The sequence below is a fragment of the Saccopteryx bilineata genome, chromosome 3 (assembly GCF_036850765.1).
Source record: "Saccopteryx bilineata isolate mSacBil1 chromosome 3, mSacBil1_pri_phased_curated, whole genome shotgun sequence".
NCBI lineage: Eukaryota > Metazoa > Chordata > Mammalia > Chiroptera > Emballonuridae > Saccopteryx > Saccopteryx bilineata.
The window spans coordinates 315191328-315205247 of NC_089492.1; the positions used below are offsets into that span (position 1 = coordinate 315191328).

Genomic DNA, 13920 nt, shown 5'->3' on the forward strand with positions numbered 1-13920 from the left:
CCACCCATCTACAGGGGTTGGCAAACTGCAATCCATAAGCAAAATCCAGCCCACCTGCTATTTTTGTAAGTAAATGTTTTATTGGGACCCAACCACAAATTCATTAACGTATCATAATGTATGTGGCGCTTTTGCACTACAACAGCAGAGTTGGGTAGTTGTGGCAGATGCTGTGTGGCCTGCAGAACCTAAAAATATGTACCATCTGGCCCTTTACATAAAAAGTTTGCCAACCCCTGGATCTATAGGTGGGGGTTGTCATATGTCAGGACTAAGGCTCCCTCTTGTTACTCAAGATGGACTAGCTTCTTTACCTTTTTTGCCACTACTTGATTAGTGCCCACTTTCCTTACTAGACCAGCTCTGTCTTGTTACTGCTGTGTCCCTAATACTCTGTGCAGGTCCCAGCACACAGTAGGTCCTTAATGTGCAGAATGAAGAACAGTCCAATGGTAGCTTGACCATCTGATTTTGTGGTGGCAGAAGCTAGCTCCAAGAAGGGAACTGGCTTTACCTGAGATGATGCCTCTTGTGTCCTTTTACAGATAAGGCATGTGAGTCCAGAGAAGTGGCAAAGCTTGTCCAAGGCCCCTCAGCTCTTATAATGTATAATACTTTGGGAATTTTTCCACATTGGTTCATAATAGAGTTTTCCCCCCTACAGCTTCATTTTCCTTTCTATGGCTGTATTGTAATTAATTAGCTGGTCTGATGAACACTTTGGTTGTTTCCCATCTTTGGGCACAGCTATCACCCTGCAGTGAACATCCTTGCTCTTATGCCTGGTTCACATGCTTGAGTTTACTTATAGAATAAATTCCTAGAATAGTTGACATGACAATGTGTGCTTTTAAATATTCTATAGATACAGCCTGACTGGTGGTGCAGTGAATAGAGTGTTGACCTGGGACGTTGAGGTCCCAGGTTCAAAACTCTGAGATCTCTGGCTTCAGTGCGGGCTCATCTAGATTGAGTGCGGGCTCGCCAGCTTGAGCTCAGGATCATCAACATGATTCCATGGTTGTTGGCTTGAGGCCAGAGGTTGCTGGCTTAAAGCTCGAGGTTGGTGGCTTGAGCAAGGGCTCACTGGCTCGGCTTGAGAGCCCCTCTCCCGCATAGTCAAGGTATGTATGAGAAGCAAGAATGAACAACCTAAAGTGCTGCAACTACGAGTTGATGCTTCTCATCTCTCTCCGTGTGTGCATGTGTGTGTGTTTGTGTGCTGCAAAAAGAAAAATTATATATATATATAAAGTCGATACAGACAAATGGCCAAAATGAAGGCACCAGTTTAACTTACAATAGTAAGAAGCCTGTTTCCCTGTACTCCTGCCAACTCAATGCTAGCAGGCCTTTTACATTTGCCAAATTAATAGTTAGGAAAAACTAAAGGCAATTCTTTCACACCACAGATCCAGGGCCATAGTTTGAGGCCCATTAATGCTCTGTGGGTGACACCTTCCCTTCCCTGTAATGGGTGAGCAGAGTTCCCCCACCTTTGAAGTTAGAACCCAGAGTGAGTGGCCAACCTCATTCTGCCAGCTAGAAGAGGCAAGTCCATAGAGCCTGGTTTAGAAATGCCACCACTTTATTTACTCAGGCTGGCGGCAGAGGGGGCCAGTGAGCCAAGGGGAGGGCTCACTCCCGCTCCCCCTGACTCTCGGCCTGGTGATGATTGCGTTGGTGAAGGAGCAGGAGGCGTCTCTGGCCAAAGGACTGGCCACAGCTGGAGCAGTGATGCTGGGCAGCGGCCTGGCTGCCTGGTGCGGTGGGGGGGTCGTGACAGAGGCGATGGGCGGCCAGTTTGGAGGGGAATGCAAAGGCCTTGGGGCAGTGTGGGCAAGGATAGGGGCGGGCATCCGTGGCATGGTGTGTGTGTCGGTGGGCAGCTAGTTTGGAGGGGTAGCAGAAAGACTTGGAGCAGTCAGGGCATGGGTAGGGGCGGGCTGGTGCATGGGTCCAGAGGTGGGCTGCCAGCTTGGACCGGTGGCCAAAGGCCTTCGGGCAGTGTGGGCATGGGTGTGGGCGGGCGCCGCTGTGAGTGAGGCGGTGGGCTGCTAGCTTGGACGGGTAGGAGAAGGCCTTGGGGCAGTCGGGGCATGGGTGGGGGCGGGCACCACCGTGTGCCAACCGGTGCGTGGCCAGCTTGGATGGGTATGAGAAGGCCTTGTCACAGTCGGGGCAGCGGTGCGGGCGCTGGGGCGGGGGTCGCCGGCGGGGTCGAGACGGCGCCCCTGCGGATGCAGCAGACCCTGGAGCCGACTGGTGGGGCTTCTTGGGCGAACCCTGGTGGGGAGCTAGTGGACAGGAGAGCTGGTGGGCTCCTGGCAGCAGCCAACTCCCTAAGTTTAGGCCAGGCTCCCATCCTCCACCCATTCCGTTTTGATATTCAAGTGTATCTGGACACCTCTGGTGTCATACTAAGATTCCTCAAATGGCACCTATTTGCTCTCCAACCCCTGCCATCCATTCTAAGGGGTTCCAAAGTGTTACCTACCTGGATCCCGAAAGCTAAGGCTTTCCCAAAGCTACTTAGGGGTCTGCTTCTTGTATCTTACCAAGTGATCAACCTGTTATCTTCCATGTCATCCTCCCTGTCCCTTCTGTAACTTTCTGAGCCCTAAAAATTATCGCCGAGGGTTCCCCAAAGCCAACGTGGAAGATTCTCCAGAAGGAGGCCCTGGCCAGTTGGCTTAGTGGTAGAGCGTCGGCCTGGCGTGCAGGAGTCCCGGGTTCGATTCCCGGCCAGGGCACACAGGAGAAGCGCCCATCTGCTTCTCCACCCCTCCCCCTCTCCTTCCTCTCTGTCTCTCTTCCCCTCCCTCAGCCAAGACTCCATGGGAGCTAAGTTGGCCCGAGCGCTGAGGATGGCTCTATGGCCTCTGCCTCAGGCGCTAGAATGGCTCTAGTTGCAACAGAGCAATGCCCCAGATGGGCAGAGCATCGCCCCCTAATGGGCATGCCGGGTGGATCCCGGTCGGGCGCATGCAGTAGTCTGCCTGCCTCCCCGTTTCCAACTTCAGAGAAAAAAAAAAGAATTTCTCCAGAAGTAACATTTTGGGGGATCCAAAATTGTCATCACCTTGGGCCCTTAAACTTTCATCCTTAGTTTCATCCTAAGAGAATCTCAAAATGTGCTTCTCTTATCCCCAATTCCTGGAGAATGCCTCCCATCCACAGGCATGGCGGTTCTCACCTCCTTTGGTCACCGACTTCTTGCCTGCAGGACTAGGATCTGTGGCCTCAGCCGCGGATTCCGCATCTCGCTCCAGCATCTTGCTGGCCCAGAAACCTAAAGAAAGGCCTAGGGAAGCGGAGGGGGCGTCGCTGGTGATTATCACACTAATAAGGATAGGGTAGGAGGGCCTAAAATTAGGGATCAGTCTGTACAGGAGCGGCGGATCTATTTTAGCCTGGGATCCTAAACACCCCAGCAAAAGTTGCGGAAAGGCGGAGCCAAAGAGCACCATGGGCGGGACTATGCAAATCTGACGCAGAGATATTCCCTTTGCTATTTACACGCAGGGTTGGAGGCTTCCAGCGGATACGGGCCTCTACAACTTAGCATTTCTGGGCGCAGAACGGGCGGGGCCTATGTCCAGAAGGGGCGGAACCTTCCTTGATCAGAACCTTCTAGGCAGGTTACTTACAGCAGGAATGGACCGAGCTACACAATAGAACCCTCAAGTCCGCTGCTCTGCAGCTCAGACCAAGGGGAGGGGCCTAAGAACTCAGTGGGCGGGTTTCTTGCAACTTTCCCAGGGGAGGGGCCTAAGAGCTCAGTTGGGCATAATTTCACGTTGAAAAGGTAGCTTTACCTGTCTCAGTCCATTGATGCCACCTGGACCGCTAAATTTCATCCCCGGTATGGAGTTGGGGCCGTGGATGGTAGCGGAGAGACCTGGAGGAATACATAGAAAGAATGTGGCGTGTGTTGCGATCCAGATAGTCATTATTGGACCTCTCCCTCGTTATCTCAAACGTCCAGGCCTCAATGCACCCCTCGGGATCATGGCATTCGGACACCAGTGCACTCTCCAAAGTCTTAAGCGCCGATGCAGTCCCTCTGGGACCTATGCATCAGCACCCCAAACGATCCTACTCCGGGAGATCTTACCCTAATCCATTTCCCGAAGACGCAGGAGTCTGGGCCAGGACCCCAGCAATCTCACCTGCGGACTGCCCCTCCCCGAGGGCGGGGCTCCGGGCTCCTCCCGCTCGCGGCAGCTGCGGCCTCAGCCGAGCTGCCCTTGGACACGGCGGAGTTGCACCTCCCGCCGCGCAAACAGCGACAGTAGGGGAGGGCAGCGAGCGCTCGCGAGCGACTAGGCCCAGCCTCATTTCCATCCCCTCCTCCCACGCCTTGTCGGTGGGGGCGTCAGTACGCATGCGCAGTCGCGGTCGGCGGAGGCTGCGGCGGGGCACACAGAATGGAAGGAGGGGGTGGGGGCACTAGGCTGGCAAGTTGGTGAGCAGGCGCGGAGCTCCGCACCAAAGGACAGTAGGAAAATGTATGGAGGTTTGCGGGACCTACGGTGGCTGACTGGAGTCAAGAACGTGCAGGAGTTAACATGGAGAAGTTGCGTTTAGACCTCACTGAGACAGTGCCCATTACAGGCATCTTCCGTTTTCTGTGCCTGTGACCCCTTCTTTTTTAGCTTTCCACTGGAAGCCTGAGTTCCAACTCCACAGGCAGTTTCCAGAGCTGGCGCTCATTACACCCCTGAATGCATTTGCAAAAAGTCTAACTCCTGGAGAGAGTGGAGCGGGGCGGAGCGATTTCCTAGGCGGAACTGACGCCCAATAAAAGGCACGTTATTTGCATAGTACCCTCGCCAAGAATCTATGCCCTTCCCGCTCCTCTGGCTAGACCCGGAGGAGAGGGGACGAGGGCGGGGGTCGCGAGGTTCCCAGGCCGGAGTTCCCGGAGGGGCTGGAGTTCCTGGTGCCACTCCCCAGGTGGCATTCTATTCATCCTTCCCCAAGCAATGACGGTGCACAAGAAGGACCATGAAGTGCACGTAAAAATCCCCTGCATGGCTGGTTGTTCAGCCTGATAACTCATATGGTCTGGAGAGCCCTAGGACCTGTGGGAGTTACCCTAAAGAGTTATTTGGGCTGGGTGTCAGATTGCCTGGTAGCTGGTTTGAAATCTTGGCTCTGCCGCTTTCTAGATGTGTGACCTTGGGCAAGGCACTTCATTTTTCCGGGCCTCAGTTTCCTCATTTGTACAATTGAGGGTTGTTAGGATTAGATTCATTCATAGATGGAAAGTGTTTAGAACAGTGCCTACGTGCCCATTAAATGTTACCAATTATTTGTTCTTAATATTTGTTAAAATACGTTGTTTGTCCTAGGAACAGCAAGTGAACAGATCTGAAAGTAAGAAGGCCCATGCTGTGTTCAGGGCATCTCTCTTATCCCGTCATGCCATGCTCCAGACTCACTGACCTTCCAGTTCTTGTAAGTGCCACAGTTTGTTCTACCACCTTAGGGCCTTTGCATTCAGTATGTTCTCTGTTTCCCCTACCCCCGCCCCAGGACCTTCTTCCATCAATTTGCTTGCTGATCTCCCCCAAACCCGCACCCCCGCTTCAAATCTCAGCTCAAAGATTACCACTGCAGAAGGCATCCCCTGCCCACCCTATCTCGTGGAGCTCCCTTTCCTCCATTACTTTGTTGTCTTGTCTCCCTTCTAAACACTTAACATTGTATAGCTGTCTTTTAGAATGTATGCTCTGTTAAGATGGACAACTTGTCTATCTTGTTCATTTCTCTGTCTCTAGCATCCAGAACAGAGGTAGCACATATTAGCAGTAGTGGGATGCAGCAGGTACGCACTGGCTTGGCAGAACCGATACCTAACTTTTTTTTTTTTTGTATTTTTCTGAAGCTGGAAACGGGGAGAGACAGTCAGACAGACTCCCGCATGCGCCCCACCGGGATCCACCCGGCACGCCCACCAGGAGCGAGCTTTGCCCACCAGGGGGCGATGCTCTGCCCCTCCGGGGCGTCGCCCTGCCATGACCAGAGCCACTCTAGCACCTGGGGCAGAGGCCAAGGAGCCATCCCCAGCGCCCGGGCCATTTTTGCTCCAATGGAGCCTTGGCTGCGGGAGGGGAAGAGAGAGACAGAGAGGAAGGAGAGGGGGAGGGGTGGAGAAGCAGATGGGCGCTTCTTCTGTGTGCCCTGGCAGGGAATCGAACCCGGGACTTCTGCACGCCAGGCCGACGCTCTACCACTGAGCCAACCGGCCAGGGCCCAATACCTAATTTTTTTTTTAATTTTTATTTTATTTATTCATTTTAGAGAGGAGAGAGAGAAAGAAGAGAGAGACAGAGAGAGAGAAGGGGGGGAGGAGCTGGAAGCATCAACTCCCATATGTGCCTTGACCAGGCAAGCCCAGGGTTTCGAACCGGCGACCTCAGCATTTCCAGGTCGATGCTTTATCCACTGCGCCACCACAGGTCAGGCCCAATACCTAATTTTTTGTTGAGTTCTGCAAACTGGTTGTTAAAATGGCACTTGTAATCAGGGTTCTCTCTAAGGTGGACACCTGGGCAGCCGCTCAATGTGGAAATCACTCATTTACATTCCTTACTTTTTAGAGAGGAGAGAGAGAGAAGTGGGGAGGAGCTGGAAGCATCAATTCCCATATGTTCCTTGACCAGGCAAGCCCAGGGTTTCGAACCGGCGACCTCAGCATTTCCAGGTCGACGCATTATCCATTGCGCCACCACAGGTCAGGCTCCTTACTCTTTTTTAATGTTCATCTGCGCAACAAAGTATTCTAAGTGCCAGTAGTAATGTTCATTCTATTCATAGGTTAAAAAATTTGCAAGTGAGGACACCAAACAAGAAGCAATATGGAAATATCTTATTTTTAGATTTTATTTATTCATTTTAGAGAGAGGAGGGAGGGAGGAGCAGAAAGCATCAACTCCCATATGTGCCTTGACCAGGGAAGCCAGGGTTTCGAACCGGTGACTCTCAGTCTTCCAGGTTGCCGCTTTTACCCACTGCACCACCGCAGGTCAGGCTGGAAATATGTTAAATAACAGTTTTATTGTTGTTGTTTTTTTTGCCAGGTATTACTTATTTTTTTTTTCATTAATATTTTAAAACTCTTATAATCTAGTTTTGTGTATTTCCTTTTTGTTCTTATTTAAGTATTAAATGCATGAAATAATAAACCATCTTTCAGTATATCATTTTTTATACTTAAAACAGTCATTAGGGCAGAGAACCGGTTGTTAAATTATTTGAATCCCACGACTGCATATTAGGTACTCAGTAAATCTGTGTCAGATGAATGCTTGAAAGAATTAACAGCCAGAAGCCCTCTGGAATGAGAAAGTAGAATGATAGGGAAAATGAAGAACTGGAGGTCAGGGAGCTGGTGAGAGGCCTAAGCTGAATGAGAAACCAAGGCAGGGTTTTAAACACAGAAAATGACATGAACTAGTTTAAGTTTTCATATCCTTTTTTCTTTAACTGTATTTTTTTAAAAGTATTTTTCTTTATTGATTATTAGAGAGAGGAGAGAGAGGGAGAGAGAGAGAAAGAGGGTAGGGAGGAGCATCAACTTGTAGTAGTTGCTTCCCATAGTGCCATGACTGGGCAGGCCTGGGGTTTCAAACGGGAAACCTCAGTATTCCATGTTGAATGCTTGACCCAGTGCCCACCACGGGTCAGGCCGTGACCGTATTTTTAGGTTAAGGAAAATTTCAAACATACATAAAAGGAGAGGGAGAGGAAGCGTACACCCTTATATACCATCACCCAGGTTCAACATGGCCAATTTTGTTTCATCATTCCCTCAACACCTTTTCTTGAGCCCACTGATTATTGTAAAACAAATTCCAATTATTTCACCCAGAAACACTTCAGTCTGTCTCTAAAGAAATAACAACTCTCGGGGGGTGGGGAGGGGCACAAAGAAAACCAGATAGAAGGTGACAGAAGACAATTTGACTTTGGGGGAGGGGTATACAGCACAATCAAATGTCAAAATAATCTGGAGATGTTTTCCCTCAACATATGTACCCTATTTATCAATGTCACTGCATTAAATTTAATTTTAAAAAAAAGAAAGAAATAACAACTCTCTTTTTTAACCACAATACTGTTATCACATCTTTCAAAATTCAGAGTTGTTTCTATGTTACCACTGAGTCCACAGAGTTCAGCCTTCCCCATGGGCCCATGTGCAGTTGACTCTTGAACAATGTGAATTTGACCTGAACAAGTCAACTGAAAAAATCCGTGCATAAATGGACCCTGCAATTCAAATCCACATTGTTCAAGGGTCAACTGTTTATCTTTTTTTTTCTTTTCCAAGCACAATGCTATATTTTATTTCAAACATTCAGAGAATTCAAGAGGATAATAGAACTGTCCTCTGCATTAATAAAAGAATTGGCCAGCGTCAACAATGATCCGATCATGGCCAATATTCCCAGATGATTTTGAAACTATATGCCAGACATTATAACCTGTAAATACCTTTTTATTACACTTGTTTTGTTTGAATCAGGATCTAAACAAGATCCACACGTTGCATTTGTGTGGTGTGACTCTTCAGTTTCTTTTTCATTGATATTTTAAAAGGTGCACTCTGTTTGCTGCATGGAAAATAGGCAGAGTGGGAGCCAGAATCCAGTGAGGTGGCTGCTATATATTAGTCATAATATAAATTAGCAGCATTTAGTTAGCACTTTTATTTTTTAAAATATTTTATTTACTGATTTTTAGAGAGAGGGGAGAGAGAGAGAGAGAGAGAAGGAGGGAGAGAGAGAGAGAGAAGACGGGGGAGGAGCAGGAAGCATCAACTCCCATATGTGCCTTGACCAGGCAAGCCCAAGGTTTCGAACCGGTGACCTCAGTGTTCCAGGTCGACGCTTTATCCCACTGCGCCACTACAGGTCAGGCTTAGTTAGCACTTTTATATACCAGAAACTGTTCTGAGTGATTTATACGCATCCATTCATTTAATCTTACAGCAACATTTTTAAAGAGGAGGCACTACTATTATCTTCATTGTACAGAAGAAGAAATAAGGCACAGAGGGTATAGGCCACTTATCCAAGGCCAGGATTTGAACCCCTGTAGCCTGGCCCTGGAATCTAGGTAATTTGCAATTATGCTTTGCTACTTTTTTTTTTTTTTTTTGTATTTTTCTGAAGCTGGAAACGGGGAGAGACAGTCAGACAGACTCCTGCATGCGCCCGACCGGGATCCACCCGGCACGCCCACCAGTGGCAACGCTCTGCCCACCAGGGGGCGATGCTCTGCCCCTCCGGGGCGTCGCTCTGCCGAGACCAGAGCCACTCTAGCGCCTGGGGCAGAGGCCAAGGAGCCATTCCCGGCGCCCGGGCCATCTTTGCTCCAATGGATCCTTGGCTGCGGGAGGGGAAGAGAGAGACAGAGAGGAAGGAGGGGGCAGGGGTGGAGAAGCAAATGGGCGCTTCTCCTATGTGCCCTGGCCGGGAATCAAACCCGGGTCCCCCACACGCCAGGCCAACGCTCAACCGCTGAGCCAACTGGCCAGGGCCTTTGCTACCTTTTGACTGAAGCAGAGGACATGATGCTGGGAAAGTGGTCTAATTGGAGAGGTTAACTCTATAGGGCCTAGTGATCAACTGGGAAGAAGTGGCAAGCTGCGGAAGGAGTCGAGGATGGTGATGAAATAATGATAGCCAGCTCCCACGAAGAGCTTGGGCTGTGCCAGGCCGTCCCCAAATCTTCACATGTGTGAACTTTACTGAATCTTCATAATGAGGGAAGAACTATTTTCAACCCCATTTTATAGATGAGAAAACTGAAGCCTAGAAGAAGGTAAGTTTTGAGCCCAAGGTCACAGAGCTGGGAAGGATGATGCCAAAGTTTCTAACTCTTAGAACATCTCAAAGTGTACATACACCTTCAAGGAACAGGTCAACAGCCTGGCAATTCTGCAAAAGTGTCAGGAATGGGTGCCCTGGGGGAGAGGAGGTCTTATTTGGGTACCCTTCACAGTAAAGAGTACCCAAGGGCCCCCATTTTCCTGGTCCATCCCTCCCCTGAGCTCCTAGAAGTCCCTGCACCTCCCCCCCCTTGTTTTAGCCCTGATGTCTGTACCTCTCTCCCCAACCAGACAGAGGACTCACTCTCGGTCCTCCGCTCCACCTAGCTTGGACCAGGCTTGCAGGAGACCTCAACATGAGAAATGAGTGAGCCAAGCTCTCACCTTGACTCGGAGCTTTTCTTTCTGCCTCTTTCTCTCCTATTTGGGTGTCTCCCAGAACTAGGAGAATCTCTCCCTTTTTCTGCACATTTCTCCTTGTTCTAATGTCCCAACATCTCTTCCCATCTGTCACAATCTTTTTTTTTTTTTTTTAACTTTTTTTTTTTTTTTTTTTTTTTAATTCATTTTTAGAAAGGAGAGAGAGAGAGAGAGAAGGAGGGAGGAGCAGGAAGCATCAACTCCCACATGTGCCTTGACCAGGCAAGCCCAGGGTTTCGAACCGGCCACCTTAGCATTTCCAGGTCGACACTTTATCCACTGCGCCACCACAGGTCAGGCATCTGTCACAATCTTTGAGAAGATTGTGTTTGTGACCATATTTCTTTGATGGACGTCTCATTTCAACTCTATATGTCTCCATATATTCCTGAAAGTCTCACCAGGTTTCTCTCTTTGGTATCTCTGAGTGCCCCTCACAAGCCTCTGAGCACCTCCCTTGTCTTTGAGAGGCTCTGAGTCTCTCCCCTTGTAGGAACACCAGGAATACACTAGGAGTTGGCAAAATTTGGTTTGATTGACTTGCTGTAGCTAAGGAGGAAGCATTGGCAATCTCCCCAAACAGAGGGAGAGAGAGACAATTACAGAATTTTTAGAGAAGATGTCACTTACATTAAATTTAAATGAAACAGCCTGACCAGGAGGTTGTGCAGTGGATACAGCATCAGATTGGGATGCAGAAGATCCAGGTTTGAATCCCTGAGGTCGCCAGCTTGAGCGACAGGGGGTCACTGGCTTGACTGTGGGATCATAGACATGACTTCATGGTCGCTGGCTTGAGCTCAAATTTCAGTGGCTTGAAACCCAAGGTCGCTGGCTTGAGCCCAAGGTCGCTGGCTTGAGCAAGGGGTCATTCTGTCTGCTGTAGCCCCCTCGGTCAAGGCACATATGAGAAAGCAATCAATGAACAGCTAAGGTGCTGCAACGAAGAACTGATGCTTTTCATCTCTCTCCCTTCCTTCCTGTCTGTTTCTATCTGTCCCTGTCTCTCTTGCTGAAAAAAAAATTTTTTTTTAATGAAACAAAGTTCGATAGGCAAAGCAGGAAAGGAATTAAAGTGGGGCCTGGTCTGAGAATCCCATCCAGAGTCCATGCCTTGGAAAATGCAGAATTAAAATAAATGTGGGATGTACTGTTGACTCTTAAATAACCTGGGGTGTTAAGCCTAATCCAGAGGGACTCGAAATGTTGAAGACACGAACAAAATCCATTGATTACACATCAAAGCTTTATTGTCTAGCTTGGCCAAGCAGCAACTCCCACACAAATCTGAGGGAGAGCGTGCCGGCCCTTTGTTCTACCTAGTTTTTATAGTTTTGTAAGTGGGAAGTACAGAAGTAGAAATTGCAATTAGGTGCCCTTTACCACTATTGGTTATAGTCATATGTCCTTTAACATGATAGGACCATGTTCAATTTGCAAGCCATACATCATTTTGGAGAAAAAAAATTTACAAGTCAACACAATGGTAGAAAGATGTCTCTTTACATATTAAAAGGCATTCTTATATTTTCTAGTGTTTATCCGCCATCTGTCTGTCCAGAGTCACACGTATTAACCATATTCATTTACATAGGAGAGGTAGTTTCGTGGGGACAAATGCCCGCAAATGGCTCATTACTATAAGAAAAGGTTTATTTTGGCTTTGTTCTTCCTGCACCTGGCTAGCCATTCACCCCTTTCCCCACAGGTGGGGTGGAATGTCTGGGAATCCATGTTTTCCTCCCCTTTGCATTTACAATACAATGCCAAGGGCCATCCTGGTTTTATGCCAATCACACAGTACAGAGATTATTCTCAAAATTTCTCTGCACACCTTAACCTAAATTAATAAAATGTTCTTTAAGCCTCTTAAAATATTAATATTGATTCTGTAGCTTTTGGTACTTTACAACACCTGCGGGTGAGGTGGCGCAGTGGCTCCTCATGGGGTGTTAGGGGTGACCCCCCTATGCAGTAAAAATTCCTTGTATAACTTTTGACATCCAAATAATGTAACTAATAATAACCTACTATTGAATGGAAGCCTTACCATTAACATTTGGTTAACACATATTTTGTTGCATGTATTATTCATAATAAAGTAAGCTGCAGAAAAGAAAATATTATTAAGAAAATCATAAGGAAAATACATAATTTTTTGCATTCATGACATCCCTAACTTTTTCTTAATTTTTCCTGTTTCTAAGCTATACAGTTCATCTGTGAATTTTTAAAATTGTTGCAATCTTCAAAAAATTTTCAGTTTATTTTATTGAGAAAAATCCACGTATAAATGGACCCATGAATTCAAACCTGTATTGTTCAAGGATCAACTGTAGTTGCCAGCATCCTTTTTCTGAAGCCCTGCATTCTGAAGCCCTGTCACAGCTTCTCTGTGACATAGTGACTTAGACCCTCCAAACAAGAGTGGGATGTCCCATTCACACTACTGAGATGATTCCAAGGAGTAAAATTTCTGATCATCTCTGGCTAGACAACACGTTTTCTCATCTCTAGGTCCTTGGTATAAACAAAAGACCTTTACAGAGGTTCACATCCCAACAGAAGCCAAATGACCCAATTACATCTTGGTTTTGCAAGATATTGTTGGGGACCGAATAAATAAACAGCATCTTTTTGCAATCTGGACAGAGGTGCTGGGCCCAACCCCCACCTCACCTGCCTAGTTAACAAAGAGCTACACCTGATTATCGTTTGTCTCACCCGTGTTCTCCCAAAGAGGCTGGAAGCTAGTTTCTTATTAGAGTAAAGTTTGAATGGTATGGTGGGGGTTGTCTTTGAGTTGCCTTAGAAACTTAAGTGAATTGCTAATGGACCACATTTTTTCCATGAATAAAGGCGGATGCGCTTTTGGGAGACGTTATGTCACGGCTCAGGAACAGTAGAGACTGTTTGCCTGTGGTGTCCTCCCAAACCCATCTGTATGTATATATCTTTAAGTCTCTATCATTTATTCAATTTCATACTTTTTCCCGTTCGAGACCCTGTAACAGACTTGTCATGGCTGGATCGCGACAAAATATAATGCAAATTATTTTGTTCTTTATTAATTTTTTTAGAGAGAGAAGAAGGGAGAGAGAGAGAGACATACAGAAACATTGATTTGTTCCTGTATGTGCCCTGACCAGGAGCAGGGATCGTACCAGTATCCTTTGCTTATCAGGATGATGCTCTAATCAACGAGCTATCTAACCAGGGCCAAATATATATATAGTTTTGTTTTGTTTTGTTTTAAGCAAGCAAGAGAGACAGACAGATGGAGACAGACAGATAGGAAGGGAGAGAGATGAGAAGCATCAAGTTGGCCCTGGCCAGTTGGCTTAGCAGTAGAGCATCCACCTGGAAACAGCATGTGGAAGTGCCAGGTTCGATTCTCAGTCAGGCCACACAGGATTAGCGACCATCTGCTTCTTCATCCCTCCTCCCCTCTCTCTCTCTCTATTCTCCTCCCACAGCCATGGCTAGAATGTTTCAAGCAAGTTGGCCCTGGGCACTAAGGATGGCTTCATGGTCTCACCTCAGGCCTTGAAATAGCTTGATTGCCCAGCAACAGAGTAGTGGCCCCAGATGGGCTGAGCATTGCCCTGTAGGGGGCTTACAGAAAGGATCCTGGTGGGGTGCATGCGGGAGTCTGT

At 47.8% G+C, this 13920-nt stretch overlaps 1 protein-coding gene and 1 long non-coding RNA gene across 4 annotated transcripts; one reads left to right on the forward strand and one right to left on the reverse strand.

Moving 5' to 3' along the window:
• Window positions 1-1336: 1336 nt before the first annotated feature.
• ZNF575 (zinc finger protein 575) lies at window positions 1337-4799 on the reverse strand. Of its 2 annotated transcripts, none has more exons than XM_066271893.1 (4): window positions 4173-4799; window positions 3819-3901; window positions 3197-3304; window positions 1337-2297 (listed from the first exon to the last, which is right to left on the reverse strand). In XM_066271893.1, the coding sequence occupies exons 3-4, from the start codon at window positions 3273-3275 to the stop codon at window positions 1639-1641; spliced, it is 738 nt and encodes a 245-aa protein (XP_066127990.1). In that variant the 5' UTR covers window positions 3276-3304; window positions 3819-3901; window positions 4173-4799; the 3' UTR covers window positions 1337-1638. The 2 variants fall into 2 exon arrangements, with proteins under 2 accessions (XP_066127990.1, XP_066127991.1); XM_066271894.1 differs by having other exon boundaries at window positions 4118-4799.
• Window positions 4800-4879: 80 nt separating this feature from the next.
• LOC136332331 (uncharacterized) lies at window positions 4880-6736 on the forward strand. 2 transcript variants are annotated; one of them, XR_010730627.1, is made up of 4 exons: window positions 4880-5021; window positions 5358-5463; window positions 6310-6467; window positions 6609-6736. It is a non-coding gene; the product is annotated as an uncharacterized lncRNA (long non-coding RNA). The 2 variants fall into 2 exon arrangements; XR_010730626.1 differs by lacking the exon at window positions 6310-6467.
• Window positions 6737-13920: the final 7184 nt, after the last annotated feature.

What these genes read in the sequence shown, in the direction of transcription:
- ZNF575 (XM_066271893.1), bottom strand. Translation starts at nt 3,275, where the DNA reads ATGCTGGAGCGAGATGCGGAATCCGCGGCTGAGGCCACAGATCCTAGT. An exon ending in GAAGTCGGTGACCAAAGGAG is followed by an intron (nt 2,298 to 3,196) that starts GTGAGAACCGCC and finishes CCTGTCCACTAG; the next exon opens with CTCCCCACCAGGGTTCGCCC.